General features: G+C 38.8%; 1 protein-coding gene across 4 annotated transcripts in view; it reads left to right on the top strand.

The window, feature by feature from the left end:
• The window catches only part of LOC126469879 (uncharacterized), a 406,588-nt gene that overhangs the window by 203,342 nt on the left and 179,953 nt on the right, over positions 1–23,293 (top strand). For 3 of the 4 annotated variants that reach the window (XM_050097207.1, XM_050097205.1, XM_050097206.1), the window contains exon 2: positions 22,995–23,190. In XM_050097207.1, the coding sequence (XP_049953164.1) occupies positions 23,045–23,190 (146 nt within the window). In that variant the 5' untranslated portion in view covers positions 22,995–23,044. Of the gene's footprint in view, positions 1–22,668; positions 23,191–23,293 lie in introns of those variants that run through there. The other variant, XM_050097208.1, reaches the window with a different exon arrangement.

Raw genomic sequence — 23,293 nt, 5'->3', positions numbered from 1 at the left:
ACTGTTTCGGCAGTAGGTGGCGGAGCGCGATCGATATCAGAGGCGACAGTTTCTTGGTATCGCTCCCAGTCTGTACGTTTGTACGACGTCTGGTACCGTGGGAGTGCTACCCATTCTCCCACATCGACCTCCAGAATCACTGGGTTGTGGTCGGAGGACATTCTGTTGATTGTCCTTGCGGTCACAAACCCTGCGATCCTCCTAGTGAGAGCTATATCTATCACGTCGGGCCTGCCTCCATTTTTTGGAAAATGTGTGGGCTCGACTGGACCCCATGTTTCGAAGTGGTGGGCGCGCGCTAGTTGTTGCAGTTTGGCGCCTGTTCTGGAGGTTACTCTAGAATTCCAATCAGGATATTTGGCATTGAAGTCTCCCCCTATTATGAGTTTGCCTTCAATTTGCCCTAGAGCAGCTATGTCTCCCTCATCTATCTGGTCATGTGGGGGTCGGTAGACTGCAACAATTGTTAGGGGTCCTGTGGCAGTGGTTACTTCCACCGCCACTGCTTCGATTTTGTTGGTAGCTGGTAAGAATACCTGGTGGTGGGGGATCCCTCTTTTTACATATATGGCCACTCCTCCACCTTGGGTTGGCCTGTCTTTACGGTAGCTAACGTAGTTAGGAACTGTCGCTTTTACTCCCGGTTTTAGGTGGGTTTCCCCCATCATGCATATGTCGATGGAGAACTCCTTCATGCTGCTGCCTGCTCTCCTTTTGTGACTTCCTCACTGTGAGGAGGTTCGTGTGGAAGTTTGTGGCCTGTTGGCCTTTACTCCCCTGGGAATCTGGGAGACTTCTTCTGTACTGTTGGTTGGATCTATTCTGGCAAGGAGTGCCGATGTCCAATTTCTTGACTTTGTCGATATGACGACTTTTCTTCTTTTTCTTCTTACTTGAGGGCTCTCCCTCGGTTGGGATAGTGGATATAGTGTATCCTGCTTTCTCATACTCTCCGTGGACGTGAGCGAAGATGACGTAGCGCATTTGCCACTCTGTGAAAATTGGGAAGGAATTGATCAGTTCGTAATCCTCCTTCGAGGCCTTCTGGATACTCAACTCGTAGGTGTGGGGGTGAAGGTTTAGAAAGGTTAGGAGGAACGAAAGGATAAGGGTTATCGTGGTGGGGTACGTACCATCGCGAAGCGATGCAGCTATCTTCTGCGTCACAGCGCTTGCGCTGTACATGTCTGGAAGTGGGAGGAATGGGACTTCTTCCCACTCCACTTCTTGCGCTGCTGCCTCGGTGTCCGTCTTGGGCTGTGTTGCCTCCCCTTCGGCAGGCACGTCGGTCTGCGTGGCCACCGTCGCAAACTTCTTCTCTCGTGGAGGAGTCGTCTGGCTGGCGGCGTCGACCGCTGTGGCGGAAGCTGCTTTGGCTGAGCGAAGCTCCTGCGTCAGCTCAGCAATCTGACGCCGAGCCCCGCCCAGTTCCGCCAGCATGGCCGCCCTCTCTTCCGCCATGGCGGATTTGAAGGCGGACATGGCTTCTTCTACGGCGTCGTCTTTTGTGCAAGTGACCACCTCTTCGTGTGTGGTGGTCACTTGCTTCTGCGTCTTCTTCTCCGGTCCGCGCCAATTTCGTCTGTAGGCGCAGGAACGGGCGTTGGCCGCGTGTGCGCCGCCACAGTTGGCGCAAGTGCAGGGGGCGTCCTTCTGCTTCTTGCAGTCACGTGTATCGTGTGCTTGCGCACACTTCAAACACGCAACTGCTCCGCTGCATTGCTTGGCGACGTGGCCAAGCTTTTGGCAGCGAAAGCACTACGGTGTAGTCTTCCTCTTCTTCTTCCCGGCTGGTCCTGCTAGCGTGAGCAGCAACTCCGCCAAGGCAGCAGCATTGCGTCCCCTTCCGCGTCCCGACATCTCGAGTACCAACAACGACAATCAGCTTATGCTTAACTCTCCGCGGCGTGAGCGGGAATCGTGAGGTGCTGCAGGAGCTCAAGTAGTTTATCTTTACAATGTGCCCATACCACAAAGATGTCATCCAAATATCTGTAAAATGCTTTCGGTTTCAGTGGAGCCGTATCCAATGCTACCTCCTCAAAGTATTCTATGCATAAGTTAGCCACACCTGGTGCTAAGGGAGAACCCATAGCAACTCCATCTATTTGCTTGTAGAATTTCCCACCACGTTTGAAGTAGGTGGTGCTTAGTACATGCCGAAAGAGTTTGACTATATTCTCATCGAAGTGTGCCTCAAGCAGTACTAGAGAATCTTCCAGTGGCACCTGCGAATAATGACGTCACATCGAAGCTGATTAACAGATCTTCTTCATCCAAGCGCATTTCTTGTAGTACCTTGACGAATTCCTCCGAGTTTTTCACATAATGGGGACAGTTCCCTACGAGTGGTTTTAACAGCTGTGCCAGACGTTTGGCAATGCCATATGCTGGCGCATTTATCGTGTTTAAAATCGGACGTAATGGAACCTCCTTCTTGTGAATTTTTGGTAGGCCATACAAGTGTGGTGGTGCTGGTGCCCTCGGGTACAGTCTTCTAATAGTGTTCTTTTCTAGTCCTGAGTCATTGAGCAACTCGATGGTCTTGCATGTCACTGGTGCAGTCGCGTCCTTCCCCACTTGTTTCAAAAATGGTTGAAATGGCTCTAAGCACAATGGGACTTACATCTGAGATCATCAGTCCCCTAGACTTAGAACTAATTAAACCTAACTAACCTAAGAACATCACACACATGCATGTCCAAGGCAGGATTCGAACCTGTGACCATAACAGCAGTGCGGTTCCGGACTGAAGCGCCTAGAACCGCTCGACCACAGCGGCCAGCCCCACTTGTTTGTAAGCAGGATCTTGCAGGAGGGTGTCGATTTTCTCCCAATAATCTTCTAACTTCATCAGCACCATTGCATTCCCTTTGTCTGCTGCTAGGATCACTATAGCCTTGTCTTCCCGAAGTGCCCGTAATGCCTTGTGCTCTGTAGCCGAAATGTTGTTCTTCGGCATTTTTACTTTCTCATGTACTTTGCATATGTCTCTTCTTACTTCTTCTGCAGCCTCTGAGGGGAGTCTTCTTATGGCGTGTTCCACACCACTGGTGATTTTGCGTTTTGGCAACGTCCTTGGAACCGGGACGAAGTTTAGGCCTTTTGACAGCACCAAAACAATTGGCTCATCCAGTTATCTTTCCGTCAGATTAATGACCACCTTGTCAGCGCAAGTTTTATCTTCTTCTTTTCCCACACCTGGAAGGCGAAGGAACTTGCTGCAGTACTTTTCGGTGGCCTTCTTCTTGATCAGCTCACTATTAGCAAAAGTATTGCCGTCTATCCATTCCCAAGTGTGTGCTGGAAGACAGGAAGCCATACATAGGCGGAGAGTGAACAGGCTCTTGGCGTTGTTGTCGAGTTCCAGCTTCGTGATCCGGATGTGTTCTCGTACTAGCGCTGAACTAGCTCGCCGCAAAATGCGTCTCATCTTGTTCGTGTTGACACGATGCCATAGGTTCGCCAACTGTGGCATCCTGTCAACATGCACAAAACGAGACGTATTTTGTGGCGGGCTAGTGCAGCCCTGATACGAGAACACATCTTGGTCACAAGGCTGGAACTCGACAAGAACGCCAAGAGCCTGTTCACTCTCCACCTATGCATGGCTTCCTGTCTTCCAGCGCACAATTGGGAATGGATAGACAGCAATACTTTTGCTAATAGTTAGCTGATCAAGAATAAGGTCACCAAAAAGTACTGCAGCGAGTTCCTTCGCCTTCCAGGTGTGCACTGTTTGATATTTCTTGCGACCTATCTTAGGTATCTGACTAGGTGAATAACAGTATTCTCCTAGATAAATTGAAGTTTTATGGGATTGATGGTATACCCAACCAATGGATAATGTCATATCTAACAAGAGACTGAAGAAATCTGCACTTACCAAATCAACCAATGTAGTCCGAGAGATTATTCTGACTGGGGAGAAAACACATATGAGGCTCCCCAAGGCTCAGTCTTAGGTCTACTATTGTTCCTCATATACATAAAAGGTCTTCTGTCCAATACACAACAAGCATAATTAGCTCATTTTGCAGATGACACTATTTTGTAATCAGTCCAAACATATATACAGCAACAGAAGAAAGATCTACTCCCAATGGCTGTCACAGTACCATTTCCTATTGGCACTGTCACGTCAGGGTGTATTTACACTGTGCACCATGTCATATCACGTGGTCTCAACCCACGTGGCTGTCCTCAATAGTTTTGTTGCATGAACTGTAGGCTTTACAAGATGATTCTCAATTGTTTTTACGTGGGAAGTGAACATACGCAACACGGTACATAGCTGTTAAACTGAAGATTCAAAGAAACTGTAACACCTGCCTAATATTGTCTACGGCTCCCTCAAGCACGCATAAGTGCCGCAACACGATGTGGCATGGACTCGACTAATGTCTGATGTAGTGCTGGAGGGAACTGACACCATGAACGCTGCAGGGCTATCCTTAAATCCGTAAGAGCAGAGTGGAGATCTCTTCTGAACAGCACGTTGCAAGGCATCCCAAATGTTCTCAATAATATTCATGTATGCGGAGTTTTGTGGCCAGCGGAAATGTTAAATCCAGACGAGTGTTCCTGGAGTTACTCTGTAGAAATTCTGGACGTGTGAGTTGTCGCATTGTCCTGATGGAATTGCCCAAGTCCATCGGAATGCACAATGGACATGAATGATGCTTACATGCGTGTCACCTGTCAGAGTCGTGGCCAGACATATCAGGGGTCCCATATCATTCCAGCTGCACACGTCTCACACCATTACAGAGCCTCCATCAGCTTGAACAGTCGCCTGCTGACATGCAGAGTGCATGTATTCACGAGGTTTTCTCCGTACCTGTACACGTCCATCTGCTCGAAACAATTTGAAATGAGACTCGTCCGACCAGGCACCATGTTTCCAGTCATCAACAGTCCAATGTCGGTGTTGACAGGCTCAGGTGAGGCATAAAGCTTTGTGTCACGGAGTCATCAAGGATACACAAGTGGGCCTTTGGCTCCGAAAGCCCATATCGATGATGTTTCGTTGAATGGTTCACACGCTGACACATGTTGATGGCCCAGTATTGAAATCTGTAGCAATTTGCGGAAGGGTTGCACTTCTGTCACGTTGAACGATTTTCTTCAGCCGTCGTTGGTCTCGTTGTTGCAAGATCTTTCTCTAGCCACAGTGATGTCGGAGATTTGATGTTTTACTGGCTTCCTGATATTCACAGTACACTGGTGTAATGGTCGTATGGCAAAATCCCCACTTCATCGCTACCTCGCAGATGCTGTGTCCCATCGCTCGTCCGTCGACTATAACACCACGTTCAAACTCACTTAAATCTTCATAACCTTCCATTATTGCAGCAATAACCAATCTAACAACTGCGCGAGACACTTGTGGTCTTATATAGTCACTGCCGACCGCATCGCGGTATTCTGCCTGTTTACATATCTCTGTGTTTGAATACACATGCCTATAGCAGTTTCTTTGGCGCTTCAGTGTATATGTCGATGTAAAAGTCCACATTTGTATAAAAATGACATTTATCGGACTCATATGGTTAGTAGCTCGCAAGGATAGCTTGTATATTTGTCAGAAATGTGAAGTAATTTTAAAAAAAGAATGTGGGTCAGAAAATTGATGTCATTACATTGTACAGAAGGGGAATTTCACACACACTACCATAAACTTCAGGAAGAGGAATCTGTATTTTATAAATATTTTAGAATATCAGAGCACCAATTTTTTTTTTCCTTTGGTACATCAAATGGCTCCCACAATTATTAAAAGGAACATAATATTACCAGCTACTATCACTCGCCATGAAATATTGGTTTGGGGAATTTTAGTTGCCAGTCCATTCTTGTGCAATAGATATATCTCTGTCAATACCTTTTCCTTCATGATTTATAGGTTTTCTTTACATTTTGTATTTGGCTTTTAATAGTTCAAGTGCCTTATTTGTACAAGGGTTACTAGTGTAAACGCATAAATATTTACTACTGATGACTGCAAAACTGTTTCACACACAATACACAGATCTACTTAACAAGATACAAGTATGTTTAATTGTTGGTATGTCTGGCCTTCCAAAGTGAAGAAGTTGTGAGTCAGGATTAAGCTGGCTAAGGTAATGAGGAAAGAGGTTTTAGGTAGGGTGGCCTGGTTTCCCCACCTCCAGAAAGGCAACTCACTCACCTTCCACAACCTTTCCAGCAAACCTCAACCTCCTCTCATTGCACACAGACTCAGTCTCTCCCATCTACTCAATCTCCCACTTCCAGCTCCACTCCCCTCAAAACCTCAAAATTCTAATCCACACAATCTGGAACCACAACACCCTAATTCAGTAGTTAACCTTTCCTCCAAACCTCTGTTAGCCAGCTTCATCCTGATTCACAGCTTCTTCACTTTCGAAGGCCAGACATACCAACAATTAAAGGGAACAGCCATGAGTACCAGGATGGCCCCCTCGTACGCCAACCTATTTATGGCTCGCTTAGAGGAAGCCTTCTTGGTTACCCAGGCCTGCCAACCCAAAGTTTGGTACAGATTTATTGATGACATCTTCATGATCTGGACTCACAGTGAAGAAGAACTCCAGAATTTCCTCTCCAACCTCAACTCCTTTGGTTCCATCAGATTCACCTGGTCCTACTCCAAATCCCATGCCACTTTCCTTGACGTCGACCTCAATCTGTCCAATGGCCAGCTTCACACATCCGTCCACATCAAACCCACCAACAAGCAACAGTACCTCCATTATGACAGCTGCCACCCATTCCATATCAAACGGTCCCTTCCCTACAGCCTAGATCTTCGTGGCAAACGAATCTGCTCCAGTCCGGAATCCCTGAACCATTACACCAACAACCTGAAAACAGCTTTCGCATCCCGCAACTACCCTCCTGACCTGGTACAGAAGCAAATAACCAGAGCCACTTCCTCATCTCCTCAAACCCAGAACCTCCCTCAGAAGAACCCCAAAAGTGCTCCACTTGTGACAAGATACTTTCCGGGACTCGATCAGATGCTGAATGTGGCTCTCCAGCAGGGATACGACTTCCTCAAATCCTGCCCTGAAATGAGATCCATCCTTCATGAAATCCTCCCCACTTCACCAAGAGTGTCTTTCCGCCGTCCACCTAACCTTCGTAACCTCTTGGTTCATCCCTATGAAATCCCCAAACCACATTCCCTACCCTCTGGCTCTTACCCTTGTAACCGCCCCCAGTGTAAAACCTGACCCATGCACCCTCCCACCACCACCTACTCCAGTCCTATAACCCGGAAGTTGTACACAATCAAAGGCAGAGCCACATATGAAAGCACCCACGTGATTTACCAACTGACCTGCCTACAATGTGAAGCTTTCTATGTGGGAATGACCAGCAACAAACTGTCCATTCGCATGAATGGACACAGGCAGACAGCGTTTGTTGGTAATGAGGATCACCCTGTGGCTAAACATGCCTTAGTGCACTGCCAGCACATCTTGGCACAGTGTTACACTGTCCAGGTTATCTGGATACTTCCCACTAACACCAACCTATCAGAACTCCGGAAATGGGAACTTGCTCTTCAATATATCCTCTCTTCTCGTTACCAACCAGGCCTCAACCTCCGCTAATTTCATGTTGCCGCCACTCATACCTCACCTGTCATTCAACAACGTCTTTACCTCTGTGCTTCCGCCTCGACTGACATCTCTGCCCAAACTCTTTGCCTTTACATATGTCTGCTTGTGTCTGTATATGTGCGGATGGATATGTGTGTTCGTGCATGTGTATACCTGCCCTTTTCCCCCCCTAAGGTAAGTCTTTCCACTTCCGGAATTGGAATGACTCCTTACCCCCTCTCTTAAAACCCACATCTTTTCGTCTTTCCCTCTCCTTCCCTCTTTCCTGATGAAGCAACCGTGGGTTGTGAAAGCTTGAATTTTGTGCATGTGTTTGTGTTTCTTTGTGTGTCTATCAACATGCCAACGCTTTCGTTTGGTAAGTTACATCATCTTTGTTTTTAGATATATTTTTCCCATTTGGAATGTGTCCCTCTAATATGTATATATATATATATATATATATATATATATATATATATATATATATATATATATATATATATATATATATATATATACGTTCTTGAGGTCATCACTCACACAAAGGAAATTTTGGGTCTCAAAACAAAATAGTATGCACGAACTGAGCAGCCTATATATACATGACACCAGGCAAAGAATGGACTTTCACAATGATTATGCAAACACAACTCTCAGACAAAATGGACCAAGGCAAACTGGGGAAAACTTAACAATAAACTTCCTCACCATATCAAGAAAATAAAAGAAGAACAAAAATAGCTCTAAGAACTCATTTGCAAGCTCTAATCTATTAGACTATAAGTTGACATCTGTTAGTGTGAATTTTAATTATTTCTTCCTATCTTATTATGTATCTGAAATTGCTTCTGGTAACTGTTGTATTAGATATTAGATTGTATTATTACTGGAATGAATTCAGTGTTTTATTGCACTATATTACATACTTAAATCTATTTACGGTAATGAATTATTCTTACTATAATGTAGCACCTACTTAAAACTGTATGTTTATGTATAAAATAAGCCATAACCTGTATCAAGGAGTTGATGAAAAGGATGAGATGCTTAATAAAAATAAACAGTTATGAAATTAAAAACTACCTGCAGAGCTTTGTTAAATAGACACATTTATGTATACACTTACAATAAAGGAAATAGAGGTGACTACCATCTTGAAATGAAATGGCTTAAAATAACAGAACAAGATCCCATAAATTCTTAATACATCCTGTACCAGAAAGTAGCACAGATGATAAAAAAATAGGCACTTTCTATTACTTAATTGTCAGACCTAAATTTCATATTTATTAAGATATATATAGAGCACCAAGTGGAAATATGTAAGTTTTCATGACTAAAATAGACATCCTACTGCACAGGATCAGAACGTTAAATATGAAGATAATGTTTTGCAGTGACTGAAACAATGATTTTTCGAGAGACAGCTGTGCTATTAGAAATACGACCAACTCATTCAATGTGATCCCAACAATGCTCTGACCTACAAGATCAATAGATTGTACAATTTTCATCATTGCCCAAGTATTTATCATGGGCACAAGCTTCAAATACACAGTCAGGTCACTGAGCATGCTTTATAGTGATTGTGAGGAACAGCTACTGTTTACAGGTTTGGTAACAAGTTGTGATAGTTGCAAAAAGCAATCAGATAAAAAACTTTTCTGGGAGACAACGTTAGAATTTTTGATTTATTACTGGCTAGGGAAACGGGGAAAGCATTTCCATTCAGAACAATGCTAACATCATGTACATGAGTTTCAGAACATCTCCCATTACTATTTTAATGCTACATTTCCTGTTGAAGTAAAAACATCAAAACTTAATATTAATAAGCAATAGGTAATTAAATGCACAGAAATTTCCTGTGAGAGAAACATATCTCTGAAAAACTGTTGTAAAAGTGTAGAGTTATCCAAGAATGCACATATTATTCTAAAGCCTACATGAGAATGTGCAGTAGAGAAGTCAGAAAGGTACAAATTATATGGAGAGACAATTTGATAAGAAACTCATCAACAATATAAGATCCACAAGGAGAGTTATAAAGAAAGAAATTTGTAGCTCAGCACCAAAGAGAAAGAATATATAGAATATATCGCTAACAATAGAGGGCTTCAACGCCACAATCCTAAAATCAGTTGTGAAAACTTCAATGAGGAGTTCACTTCACTAGCTGAAGATCTCATTGATGTAAACTGTAAAGGACCAGTCTCATGTTTCATCTGTACATCAGTGATCTCAGATACCTCTGCAGGGTGTCTCTCCTAAGAGATGTCGGATACATTTTCTCTGGTGTTTTGGCAAATATGTGCAATTTCGTTTTGTCAATGTGCAGTTGAAGTCAGCCTAAACAGATATTGCTCATCAAGAGATACATGTGACGCCCAGTGTCAACATAAAGTAGGAGTGTTTTTCTTGTTACCAGCAAAATGAGTTTTAAAGTGGAATTTTATGTGTCCATTCGACTGAGTGGTCCAGTGCGTTTTCATTTTATTACCGAAAAAAGTGAAAACAGTGGTCGGCAGATACACTTTCGCTACTTCTGGAACTACAGGGACAGCAACCTGTGTTTGATTTTCTGCAGCGTTATGTGGATGGGTGGTCAGTATTTGCAAACCAATGATACATCCCGCAATCTTAAGAGATTTCTTAATGAATAACTAAATAAATTTAATGTATGTAACTTGAAAAGCGAGTCATATAAACTTCGTGATTTGTGAGAACAAGTGTTGTATAAATTGTCAATTATATGTGGGAAATAGTTCCTGAGTGTGAACTAAAAATTAGCTATTCGAAATGCCAAAGTCAATGCATGCAATATGATTCTAAAACCTTGGATGATATTTACATACCTGCTGTTGCTTAGTTTGCCATTTCAGATAACATTTTCGTCTACAAGCCTTATTTGTTTTATAAATATGTTTTTAGCCCCAGAATTATCATTGTATGAAATCTTTTTTCTAGTCCAACACCTGGTTTTCGTTTTCTTTTTATTTAACTCTTGTCACAGCTGTAATGCTTTAACCTGCACTATAACACTGATACCCACCCATATGTTTTTAACTGACGCCATATTGAAAGCTGTGAAACAAATGAAGTATTCTATATTCCGACATAATTGTCGTAAGGAGTGGGACCATAATATAAGGTAAATGTTTATTTGATACTACAATAGTGAAGCCATAGTTACACTGCATAAAATTTTTCTTTTTTTAAAAAAAAGGTGATACATTACCAGTTTCAACGAATTATGTCATCATTTTCAATCACAGCATCTAAAGCAACTCAAAGTCTATGCTACTACACAATTGAAAAGTACATTTAGTATTTAACTGTGCCATAGTGACATAAAAACAACCTAACCCTAAATATACAAGGTAAGCAACTTAAATATTTTTTATAGTAGCCCAGTAACAAGGTGTTCATATACTGACCTACAACTATATAACGTTAAGAAAATAGAAAGTGGTGAACTAACCACTGCTTAATTCAGACTATTTACCCTATTTAATTTACCCAATCCAAAATGGAAGACATTTCATTAACTATTTCCTAAGTTATAGCAAATTAGTGGCTAGTACATATTGCTATATAATTCCATCAAAAAATGTAATAAAATTCCTATATTTGAAGTCAACCCATTCATTTAAAATTTTATCAGCCCCTTTTTTGTGGAAACTGTAGATATTAATATTCTATTGTGAGTCTACACCCTTTTCTTCCTGATTTTACATACCCATATTTTGCCTGATGTCACCCATTGTATGTTTGGTGCTTTTTAAATGCAACCCAAAGGCAGTGTTGTTTTGCCCATACATACGCTCTCTAAATCTAGTTTTAAATACTCTAGCCGTCTTTCTATATACACTGAATTGCAATCTGACAATTCCAATTTATATACTCCTGACCTATCATACTTGTCTCCATTACAGCTAACATTATGTCTTAACTTGTGTTTTAATAAATTATCTGTCTTGAAAGGCGTTTTTCGTTGTGGTGGAATCTGCTCACGAAATTTCAACCACCAACTTGCTCCTCCAAATGCGAGAATGTTTTGTTGACACCGACCTACATAGGGAGAAACGATCAACATGATAAAATAAGGGAAATCAGAGCTCATACGGGAAGATGTAGGAGTTCATTCTTTCTGCGCACTTTATGATATTGGAAAAATAGAGAATATATTTAGAGAGCAAATGTATGGGTGAAACAACACTGCCTTTGGGTTGCATTTAAAATGTACTAAACACATGATGGGTGACATCAGGAAAAATATGGTGTGATGAACCCTCTGCCAGGCATTAAATGTGATTTGCAGAGAATACATGTAGATGTAGATGTAGATGTTGCTTCAACTCTTCTTCAGTAAAAGTAATGCTAGTAAGGTTAATCACTCTATCTCCAAACTTATATTTATCTGCCTATTACAAAAGAAGCTTTTTTAATTCTACTTACAGGTATTAAGAACACCACTTCCACAAATAGAGATAAAAAATAATTACAAATTTTAGACAGATTGCCAGTGATAATGGATATGAAAGAGATTTTATAGATAGAATATACAATAAAAATAAAGGTTTAATTGAAGGTAAAAACAAAGAGGGGAAAAACATAATAAAAAAGATAAGGTTCTTATATTTCAATGACTTATAGAGGCAAGGTTTCCGAGAAAATAGATAGGCAGTTTAAAAAGTATAATATTAAAATAGCTTTCAGGGCAGGTAATTTCTTAAAAGACAAGTTAAGTCATAATATTAGCTGTATTGGAGACAAGTATGATAGGTGAGGAGTATATAAATTGAAATGTTCAGATTGCAGTTCAGTGTATATAGGATAGATGCATAGAGCATTTAAAACTATATTTAGAGAGCATATGTATGGGTGAAACAACACTGCCTTTGGGTTGCATTTAAAATGTACTAAACACATGATGGGTGACATCAGGAAAAATATGGGTATATGTAGCATAGGGAGAAAAGGGATGTAGACTCAACCTACTAGCGAATATTAATATATACAGTTTCCACAAAGAAAAGCCTGATAAAATTTTAGATGAACAGGTTGATTTCAAATACAAGAATTTTTTATCTTATTTGATGAAGTTATATAGCAATATGTACTAACCATTAATTTGCTATAACTTATAGTTAATGAAATGTCCTCCATTTTGGATTGGGTAAATTAAATAGGGCAAATAGTATGAATTAAACAGCAGTTTGTTGACCACTTTCTATATCCTTAACATTACATAGTTGTAGGTCAGTATATGAACACCTGCTTACTGGGCTAATATAAAAAAATATTTAAGTTACTTACCTTGTATATTTAGGGTCAGATTGTTTTTATGTCACTGTGGCACAGTTAGATACTAAATGTTCTTTGCAATTGTGTGATAGTATAGTATTTGAGTTGTTTTCAATACTTTTTAAGGTTTATTCCATTACATAAAATAAATCATCTTGCAAATTATATACCCTACCAGGTTAGATGCTGTGAATGAAAATGACGATGTAGTTTGTTGAAACCGATAATCTACCCCCTTTTTTTTAAAAAAAAGGGAGAAAAATATTTATGTCCTGGAACTATGGCTTCACTATTGCAATGTCAAATAAACATTTAGCGAAGTATATAAGGCGTCCTGTGTGAACGGTAGATCATGATGCCACTACAGAAACCAACGAGTTGTGGCGCTACCTTAGTTGCATGTGTGAACCCAGCTTAAAGCCACATTAGTCTGGGACCACTCAGCCAAATGGGCATGTAAAATTCCTCTTTAAAAATCGTTTTTCTCGCAATGGGAAACTAACCACCACTTTCTGTCAGCACTGAGCGTTGGGTAAAAGACTTGATGAGAAGTAATTGTTTGGGCTGACCCCAGCTACACATTGCAAAAACTAAATTGCACAAATCTGCCGACATTAAAAGTAAAATTGAATCATTAAGCCCTGATGTGGTACCTGATTTCATATTAAAAGCCTGCACTAATCACATAGCAATATCATTTGCAAAAATTTTCAACCTTATCTTTCCAGATGTTCTGAAAATAGCAAAAGTTTTCACTGCTGTTAAAAATGTGCTTCTGATATAGTATCAAACTACCAACATGTGTCATACTTCAATTCCCCTTCAAAAACTCTAGAAAAACTTTTTTATGACAGGCTCATAAGTATTGTGAATATGTAGTCACCTCTTACTATTAAATAACATGGCTTTAGAAAGTCTAATTCTACACAAACCGCAAATTTTGAGTTATTAGACTTCATTTTAAACTCTTTTGATCAACATAAAATAGCTGTATGTATTGTTCTAGAACTTTCAGAAGCCTTCAGTGTCCTGGATCACAAAATATTTCTCATGAAATTAGAAATACAAGTTGTAAAAGGTGGAGCACATCGCTGATTGTGTTCATAGCTAAAACACTGCAGGCAGAAGGTGTCATTCAGCATGAGGTCTACATTCTAAATAAAAGAAGCATCAGTTCTTTCATTTCCAGCGAATTACCATCTAAATATGTTGTATCTCAGTGCCCAATCGTAGGACTGTTACGCATCTTGATTCATGAGGACAACCTTGGTGAATATATGAGTTCCCAAATAGCTGTTCTATTTGCTGATGAAACCAGCATTTGCTCATTCGATCCAGCCCAGAAACCTTGCAGTCAACAACAGAACCTATGACAGGCTTTCAGAGTGGTTCCCCAAAAACAAACATTGTAAATATCAAGAAAACTGTGTCAACTTTCATTTGTTTTATAATCTAGCCACATGTGTATTCAAGCAAGATTAAAATATCAGCCTCTAGGAAAAGTAAATGTGACAAAATACCTGGGTCTGTCAGGTCAGCAGGTCCATCAGTAAGTAACTTGTCAACGAAACCTGGCTGAATCCTGAAATTAATAGCTCTGAGATTTTCGGGGAAAATTTCAGTGCATGTAGAAAGGATAGGCAAATGAGAAATGGAGGTGGTGTATTTGACGCAGTAGACAAAAAACTCATATCCACTGAGGTAGAAATTGAAGCTACATGTGAGATTGTTTGGGCAAAACTCAGTACCAGAAATGGGCATAAAATGATGAATGGATCCTTCTATCGCCCACCAGACTCATCACCTGATTTAACCAAAAGCTTTAGAGAAAACCTCAGTTCACTTCTATATAAGTTCCCCAGTCATACTGTAACCATTAGCAGAGACGTTAATTATCCAACAATTAATTGGGAAAATTACAGTTTTGTTAGTGGTGGGTGTGGTAACACACCCTTTGAAACTTTACAAAAGCATTCTATGTAAACTTCCTGGAACAAATAGATAGGAAACCTACTCATTATGGAAATATATTGGATCTAATAGCAACAAATAGACCATACCTCTTTGAGGATGTCCGCATCGAAACTGGTATCAGTGACCATGATGTGGTTGTGACAACAATGATTACCAAACTACAATGGACAACTAAAACAAGCGTAAAAGTATATATGTTCAGTACACGATATAAAAAATCAGTAGTGTCATATCTCAATGAGGAACTTGAAACCTTCAACATAGGAATTCTGGCTCAAGTTTGAAAGAACAGTTCACCATACATTTGGCAGATACATACGCAATAGAAGAGTTCACAATGTGTGAGAACCTACATGGGGTACATTCACTGTAAAGGAACTTCTACAGAAACAGAGGTTACTGCATAACAGATGTAAAACAAAGTGGAGGGCTACAGATAAAGAGATGCTGAATGAAACACGTTTGACTGTCAAGAGAGCAATGCATGATACCTTCAATGAGTACCGTAGGAGAATATTGTCAAGTGCTCTTTCACTGTACCCAAAGAAATTCTGGTCATATGTAAAGGCTCCTATTGGCACCAAAGTTAATGTCCAATCTCGTAGTGAATGAGACAGGAACTGAAATTGAGATCAGCAAAGCAAAAGCTGAAATGATTAACTCCATTTTCAAATGTTTCTTTACAAAGTAAAACCCAGGATAATTGCCCCAAGTTAATATTCATACCACTGAAAAATGAATAAAATCAGTATTGGTGCCAGTGATGTTGAGAAACAGCTGAAATCTTTAAAGCTGAACAGAGCTCCAGGGACTGATGGAATCCGTGTCAGATCCTGTACTGAATTTGTGGCTGAGTTAGCCCCTCTTCTAACTATAATCTATTCTAGATCCCTCAAACAAAAAACTGTGTCCAGTTCTTGGAGAAATGCACAGGTCACGCCTGTCTACAAGAAGGATAGTTGAAGTGATCCACAAAAATACTGTCAAATATCCTTGATATCAATTTGTTGTAGGATCATACAACATATTCGAGCTCAAGAATAATGAGGTGTCTTGAACAGAATGCTCTTCTCAACGCTAACCAGCATGGATTTCGAAAACATCGATCATGTGAAATCCAACTCGCACTTTTCTCACATGACGTACTAAAAGCTTTGGGAAAAGCATTTGAGATAGTACCACACCTACTCTTAATATCAAAAGTACAATAATATATGGGGTATCAAGTGAAATTTGTGACTGGATTGAGGACTTTGTGTTAGGGCGGATGCAGCATGTTATCTTTGATGGAGAGTCATCTTCAGGGTGTCCGCCAGGGAAGTTTACTGCGGCCCTTGCTGTTCATGTTATATATAATGATGTTATAGGTAATATTAATAGTAAAATCAGGCTTTATGCAGATGATACAGTTATCTATAAAGAAGTATTGTCTGAAGGAAACTGCATAAATATTCAGTCAGATCTAGATAAGATTTCAAAGTGGCGTAGAGATTTGCAACATGCTTTAAATGTTCAGAAATGTAAAATGTTGCACTTCACAAAGCAAAAAAAAAAAAAGTAGTATCTTATGACTATACTCATACAAATACTTGGATGTACCACTTTGTAGGGATATGAAATGAAATGATCACATATGTTCATTCGTGGCTAAAGCAGGTGGTAGAATTCGGTTGATTGGTAGAATTAAGGGGAAATGCAATCAATCTAGAAAGGAGATTTATAACAAATCGCAAGTGTTATCGGTTCTATTACATTACTCAGATACGACTAACACGGTATATTGAATGTACACACAGAAAGGCAAGCATGAATGGTCACAGCTTTATTTAATCCATGTGAGAGTGTCATAGAGATACTGAAGGATCTGAATGGAAAGACTCTTAAAAATAGACATAAACTATCACAAGAAAGTCTGTTAACAAAGTTTGAAGACCTGGCTTTAAATGATCACACTAGGAATATACTGCAACCCCCTACATATCACTCACATAGGGATCGTTAGGAAAAGATTAGAGTAATTACTGCATGCACACAGGCATTCAAACAATCATTCTCCCACACTCCATATGTGAATAGAACATTAAGAAACGCTAATAACTGGTACAATGGGATCTACCCTCTGCCATCCACCTCACAGTGTTTTGTAGAGTATAGATATAGGTGTAGAAACTTACATCTGTCTGCTAGGCTCCAAGACTATTAAATTCTGGAACAACTCTCACAGTTCCACTCACTGTTTCAATATGGGATCAATTTCTGGGAACACTCAACTCAAAGCATAAATATTTTTAGAAAGCGAAAAAGTGCTCTAAAAATAACTTTTGGCCGAAAAAATGGAGTACTATAAACTTTATTTTGCTGGGGGTGGTGTTCTGAATGTTCCATAATTATTAATTTGTGAGAATATCTTATTTATTAAGGATTACCTCTCGAAAACAGACAAATTGCTGCAGAACAAGAATGTACATTAATTACTACACAAATAGGCAAACACTATGCATCAAACATGTTCAAACTTATTCCAGAACAACATCCTATCAGATGCTAATAATAATAATGATAATAATAATAATAATAATTTATTGTCATTTAGCAACACTATTTATTATTTTCCATGTGGTTTTGCACTTAGAGGTGGAATTCACAATACCCCTGCAATTGTGTTCTTTTTGGTTTCCATTATGGCTTTTATATACCGATTCATATATTTAACATAGACTAACCTGGAATTGTCAGTTTTAAGACTTCTGTATACGTTGCATAACAGCATATCTTGGTTTCTCAGACTTGTTAGTTCTTCAGTATACCATGGATTTCGTTTTTTTCTTTGTATCCTTGCTTTTTGAAGCCTTTACCATTTTTTTGCATTTTTTATGGGAATGTTGTCATTAAATTGTGTCAAAAATTCTTTTAAAAATAATTTAAAATATTAGCTTTTCTGATAAATCATTACATAGACTCTAATGTGTGTCACCATAAAATTGGCCAAATAAGTCTATGTCAGAAAGGGACTTAGAAAACCTGACAATTTTATCATTTGTGACAAGTTGTGGTGATTACAACTTTTGGAACAAGCCTTGCATAATTACGCTTATCAGTGGCGAATCTAGTTATATAATTTAAGGACACAGAATCATGATTTGAAATTGGGAAAACTGTCACATCACATAATTCTTCAGTAGTTTTAAAACTGATAAAAATGTTGTCGAGATATGCTTCATCTCTAGTGGGTCTATTATTGATAAAGTGTGAATTACACTGACTAAGAAGATTTTTCAGCTCAATGACACTACATTTGTGTGTTGTTACATCAGAATCTGCTTTCAGATCTCCACCTATTACAATGTCATAATGCAACCATTTTCTCCCTGTAGATATATCTAATAGCATGTTCAGTTTTTCTAGAAATACGCTGGTGATGCTGTTAGGTGATCTGTAGAAGGATATTTTACTAACTTAAAATTATCAGAGGTAGTACCATGCAACATGGTATACATACGATACCAGAGGAAATAAAAATTTATATGCATACAAAATTTAATACAAAAATAAAGCATTACTAATAAAGTGCTGTTTCTATACTTCAGGTGACATAAAAACTCTTCTACATATAATGGAACTCCTGCTGTCAGGGTTATTTGCAAAGCAAAGGGTATTGTATTTTTAGATGATTTCAATATAAACTTTATGACAGAAAAGAAGAATAAAATTGACTTTGAGATTGTGATGACCTTATCTAATCTGATATTGGTAATAATCTTCCCAACAAGAATTACATCTGAGTCTCTAACTATGATAGATAACATTTTTTGAGATGTAATTAGACATCAGAATTATACTGTCAGACAGGTTATAAGTGGGCTTTCATATCATTATGGACAAATTCTCACTCTTTATGATGTTACTCTGTTCAAAAAACAATTTCCTCAATGAAAATTCATAAGACTAATGAACGAAGAGGCAAAGGAAACTTTAAACCATAGGTTGCAGCAGTTGGATTGGTCTTTAATATGTAGCTGTGATGCTGTTGATACTAAATTTAACTGTTTTATAAATTGAATTCTGTGCTCTTTTTGAAAAATATTTCGAAAGATATGGGTCAGAAACAAGTGCATCCAATTCTGGAAGTAAGCCTTGGATTACAAAAGGTATAAAACAGTCATGTAAAACCAAAAGGGAAACTTATGCTGCAATAAGATTATCTAAAGGTGTAGAAAAATAGGAACACTATAGATTATACCATAGAATTTTAAAGAAACTAATACAGAAATCAAAAGCCCTTTATTATGAGAAGAAACTAGATAATTCTAAAAATAAGTTGAAAGAAAGGCAGCACATTTTTTGTATTATCGTGAAATATGGGAGAGAGTATCACAGAAATGATATAGGATTTGGGCTGGACGTCATTAAGACAAAGGCGTTTTTCGCTGCGACGGAATCTTCTCACGAAATTCCAATCACCAACTTTCTCCTCCGAATGCGAAAATATTTTCTTGTCACCGACCTACATAGGGAGGAACGATCACCAAGATAAAATAAGGGGAATCAGAGCTCGTGTGGAAAAATACAGGTGTTCATTCTTTCTGCGCGCTATACGAGATTGGAATAATAGAGAATTGTGAAGGTGGTTCAATGAACCCTCTGCCAGACACTTAAATGTCATTTACAGAGTATCCATGTAGATTTAGATGTAGGTAAAAACAATTTGGAGCATTGTAAAAAAAGAAATAGGAAGAGATACAACTAGCAAAGAAGATGTAAATAAAATCAGATATGAAGGTACCCTAGTAGAAAACCCCAAAAGTGTGGTTGAGATTTTTAATAAACACTTCCTATCAGTAACTCAACAGATTGGTTGCAAGCCCAATGTTGATGAAGCTATAACTCTTGTCAAGCTGTATATTCAAACACAATTTCAGAAATGCACCTTAATTCTGTCACTGCAGATGAAATTCAAAAAATCATCATACCCTGCAGGGGTTGATAATATTTCTAGTAATTTATTTAAATATTCTTGTGTGTGGATAAGGGACATTCTCTGTCATATTTTCAATGCTTCCCTTCAGAAAGGTGTTGTTCCCAGTAGACTCAAGTATGGCATTGTGAAGCCCCTGTGCATAAAGGACGATAAAACTGAACTAACTAACTAATGAACTATCAGCCTACCTCTAGCTGAGAGATTTCTCTAAAATTCTAGAAAAGCTACGACATGTAAGAATTACAGATCATCTCATGAAGAATGAAGTTCTCAGCAAGAACCAATTTTGCTTTCGAAAGGGCTGTTCAACTGAAGAGGTAATCTATGCACTTGTAAATGAAGTCCTAGATACCATTAATGAAAAAATGCTAGCAATTGGTGTCTTCTGTGATTTGCCTAAAGCGTTTGACTGTGTTGATCACCAGATTCTCTTGCAAAAATCAAAATTAATAGGAATAAGTGGTGTTGCAGGCAATTGGCTACAGTCGGGTCTCCAAGACAAAAAACAAAAGTTGTCTTCAGTAGCTCAGGTGGAGTATGTAATGTTTCCTCATATTCTGAATGGAGTTCCATTACATGTGGAGCGCATCAGGCCTCAATTCTTTGGCCGCTATTACTCCTGATTTTTACGAATGACCTACCATCATGTACAAGCCTGCCATGTAAATTTACATTATTTGCTGATGATACCACCACAATTTTTATGAGCAATAGAACAGATTGTAATCTTGAGGAATCCGTTAATCACACACTCTCATATGGTGTTAATTGGTTCAAGGGGAATGGTCTCTCATTAAATTCCAGTAAGACCAGATTTATTCAGTTCTGTACAAAAACAGAAAAAGAGAGAGAGAGAGATAAGTTGACATGTGATAATCAGCCAGTAGAATAGAAACAACAAAATTTCTGAGAGTGAACACTGACAAGAAAATGAACTGGTCTTCGCGTATTATATATTGCTGTAAGAGGCTTAGCTCTGCTACATATGCTTTACGGGTTGTCACTCCATGTGATGAACCTAACACTGCAAAAGTGGCATACTATGGCTATTTTCACTCTCTCGTTGAATATGGCATAATTTTTTGGAGCAAAGAGCCTTTAGCTAGGAAAGTGTTCATTGCTCAGAAGCGAGCTTTAAGAGTTATATGTGGATTGCGCCCAAGAGACTCGTGTGGAAATAGCTTTCAAAAACTTAAAATATACACAACTGCATGCCAATATATTTTTTGTCTCGTGTGTTTCGTCTGTAAAAATATAGATCTATTTCAACCAAACAGTAATTATCATGAACATAACACACGGAGGAAGAATGACATACACAATGAGCATAGAAATTTGAGGTTCGCGCAAAAGGGTGTCCACTACACTGGAACAAAACTCTTTAATGCTCTTCCTTCTGAAATAAAGACAGAGATTCATAGCAAGAGTAAGTTTAAGAAAGCAGTAAAAATATTTCTGCTAGAAAAAGCTTTTTACAGTCTAGATGAATTTTTAAATAAATAAATTGTAAAATTTTAATATTCTATGATACATACAATATTCTATGCCACTAAGAATGTTATTTAACTTGAGCTCTGTATCTGTGTGTGCTCTGTATCTGTTTTTCCGTATTGCTTTAATGATATTAAGAAAATATGTATCGTCTTTTTTCTGTATTGCTGCTCAAAGAATTTACTGTATAAACTTTTATATAATTACGTACTGAAATGTCTATACATGCTACAAGATTATCATATGGTATTTGTAAAAAACTGACTCGTTCCACATCCTTGTGAAACTAACACAGTTAGACCTATGGAACACGAAATAAAATCAATCAAATTAATAAAATCAAAAGAACTTCTGAATATGTAAATATAAATGTTACTTAAGCTAATGTTGAACTTAGATTGTAAGAATACGTACCTATTTTTAATCTGCATATTTATTTTGCTTGTACTAAGTATAACTATATCCACATTTTGACCTGTCCAATATCACTTGTACAATTTGTGCCCTATGAAAAGTGAACCAATAAAAAGTCAGTCAAACTTTCAGAAACAAACTAGATATTTAATTCGTCTCAGTCTGCGTATGCACTGTAAAACGACGTTAAATTACTAATGAAACACATTTCCCTAACAAGAACATCTTCCTGAATCAAAATACGTACGTAAACAAGACGTATACCAAGTCGATGAGTTTTTCACAAGACAGTGTCTGTTGCCATTTTTTTGTTGTTGTTTCAGTTTGTGAGTTGAATGAGGCGGTGGATTTTTAATGCAAGGCCGAATAAATTTTACGCTAGTACTTCTACTACATCGTATACAGTACGTTGTGCCTCATTCGAAAAGCGCGCCTCAGATGCTTATACAGCATCGCTGTTACGTTTCTGATGAAATCCAAAACATTGGTGTTGTAGCGCGAAGTATGTTTTGAAATAGGTGTTATTTGCAAGAAAATTAGCGACAGATCTTCAGAGCACTCCAGTCCACCTAACTTATGGATGCCTCTGTTATTATTTGTACCATATTACACAAGAAAGGAAAATGACAGCTAGAAATTGGCGGCACAAAATAAATAGTAGTTGGCAATCGCCCGTGATTCGTGACGGCATGCATCATATCTAAGGATTCTGTCAACTTAAACAATGAAAATATTGACAGAATTCCATATATGAGCTTGCCATTTTTTGTGGATGTTTATGTCGTATGGCAGTGTAGTGTGTGTTTGTGTGCGCGCATGACATTAACGCCTTCTTGAAAATCGTCTGCAATACTATCCTTTCTTTAATTTTTTGCAAATCAAGTACGCTGTTCGCGATTGCTTTGGTGTCTTGTACATTCGCAGCTCACTAGAAAGCAATTACTTTTAGGTTATGGTTATTTGTACTTCTTGCTTTTTCTGTCTTGCGGAAAATGCTGCATTTAATAAGCGGCTATTGAGCACGGAAGCATGGGATTCCCCTTACCTTAAATCGTTGTGATGTAATTTTTCCCCTCATTGTCGGGAAGTTTCAGATTATGTGAGACGTGCCAGTCTCGGATAAGAGAAGCGCTCAGTCTCAATATATGTACAGTGCTGTTAGTGCGGGCTGTTACCTGTTACTGATTTCACAATAAAATAGTGTGTTGCTTTTGCAGTGTGTGAACAATAATTGTACTTGGCGACGCCAATTTCATTCGACTTTGCCATGGCGTGTATGGACCAAATAAACAGTGTTTCCATGGAGAGTAATGCAGTACATGATGATCCTATTGATTTGTGTCTTGGGCACTATAACCCAGCAGGTGATAACGAGAAGATGGATGCTTGCTTTTCAGCATTTGACAAAAATGGGTGAGTTTTTTATGCAGCAAGTCTGACATTGGCAACCCAATTTATTTTCTGTTGTTAAATTAGTGAACTTGTAAACAATCAGCTATTGAAATGTCTTTCTAGT

The sequence above is a fragment of the Schistocerca serialis genome, chromosome 3 (genome assembly GCF_023864345.2).
Source record: "Schistocerca serialis cubense isolate TAMUIC-IGC-003099 chromosome 3, iqSchSeri2.2, whole genome shotgun sequence".
NCBI classification, from domain to species: Eukaryota; Metazoa; Arthropoda; class Insecta; order Orthoptera; family Acrididae; genus Schistocerca; species Schistocerca serialis.
Note: the sequence above shows the minus strand (reverse complement) of the source record. Positions and strands in the feature narration are given on the sequence as shown.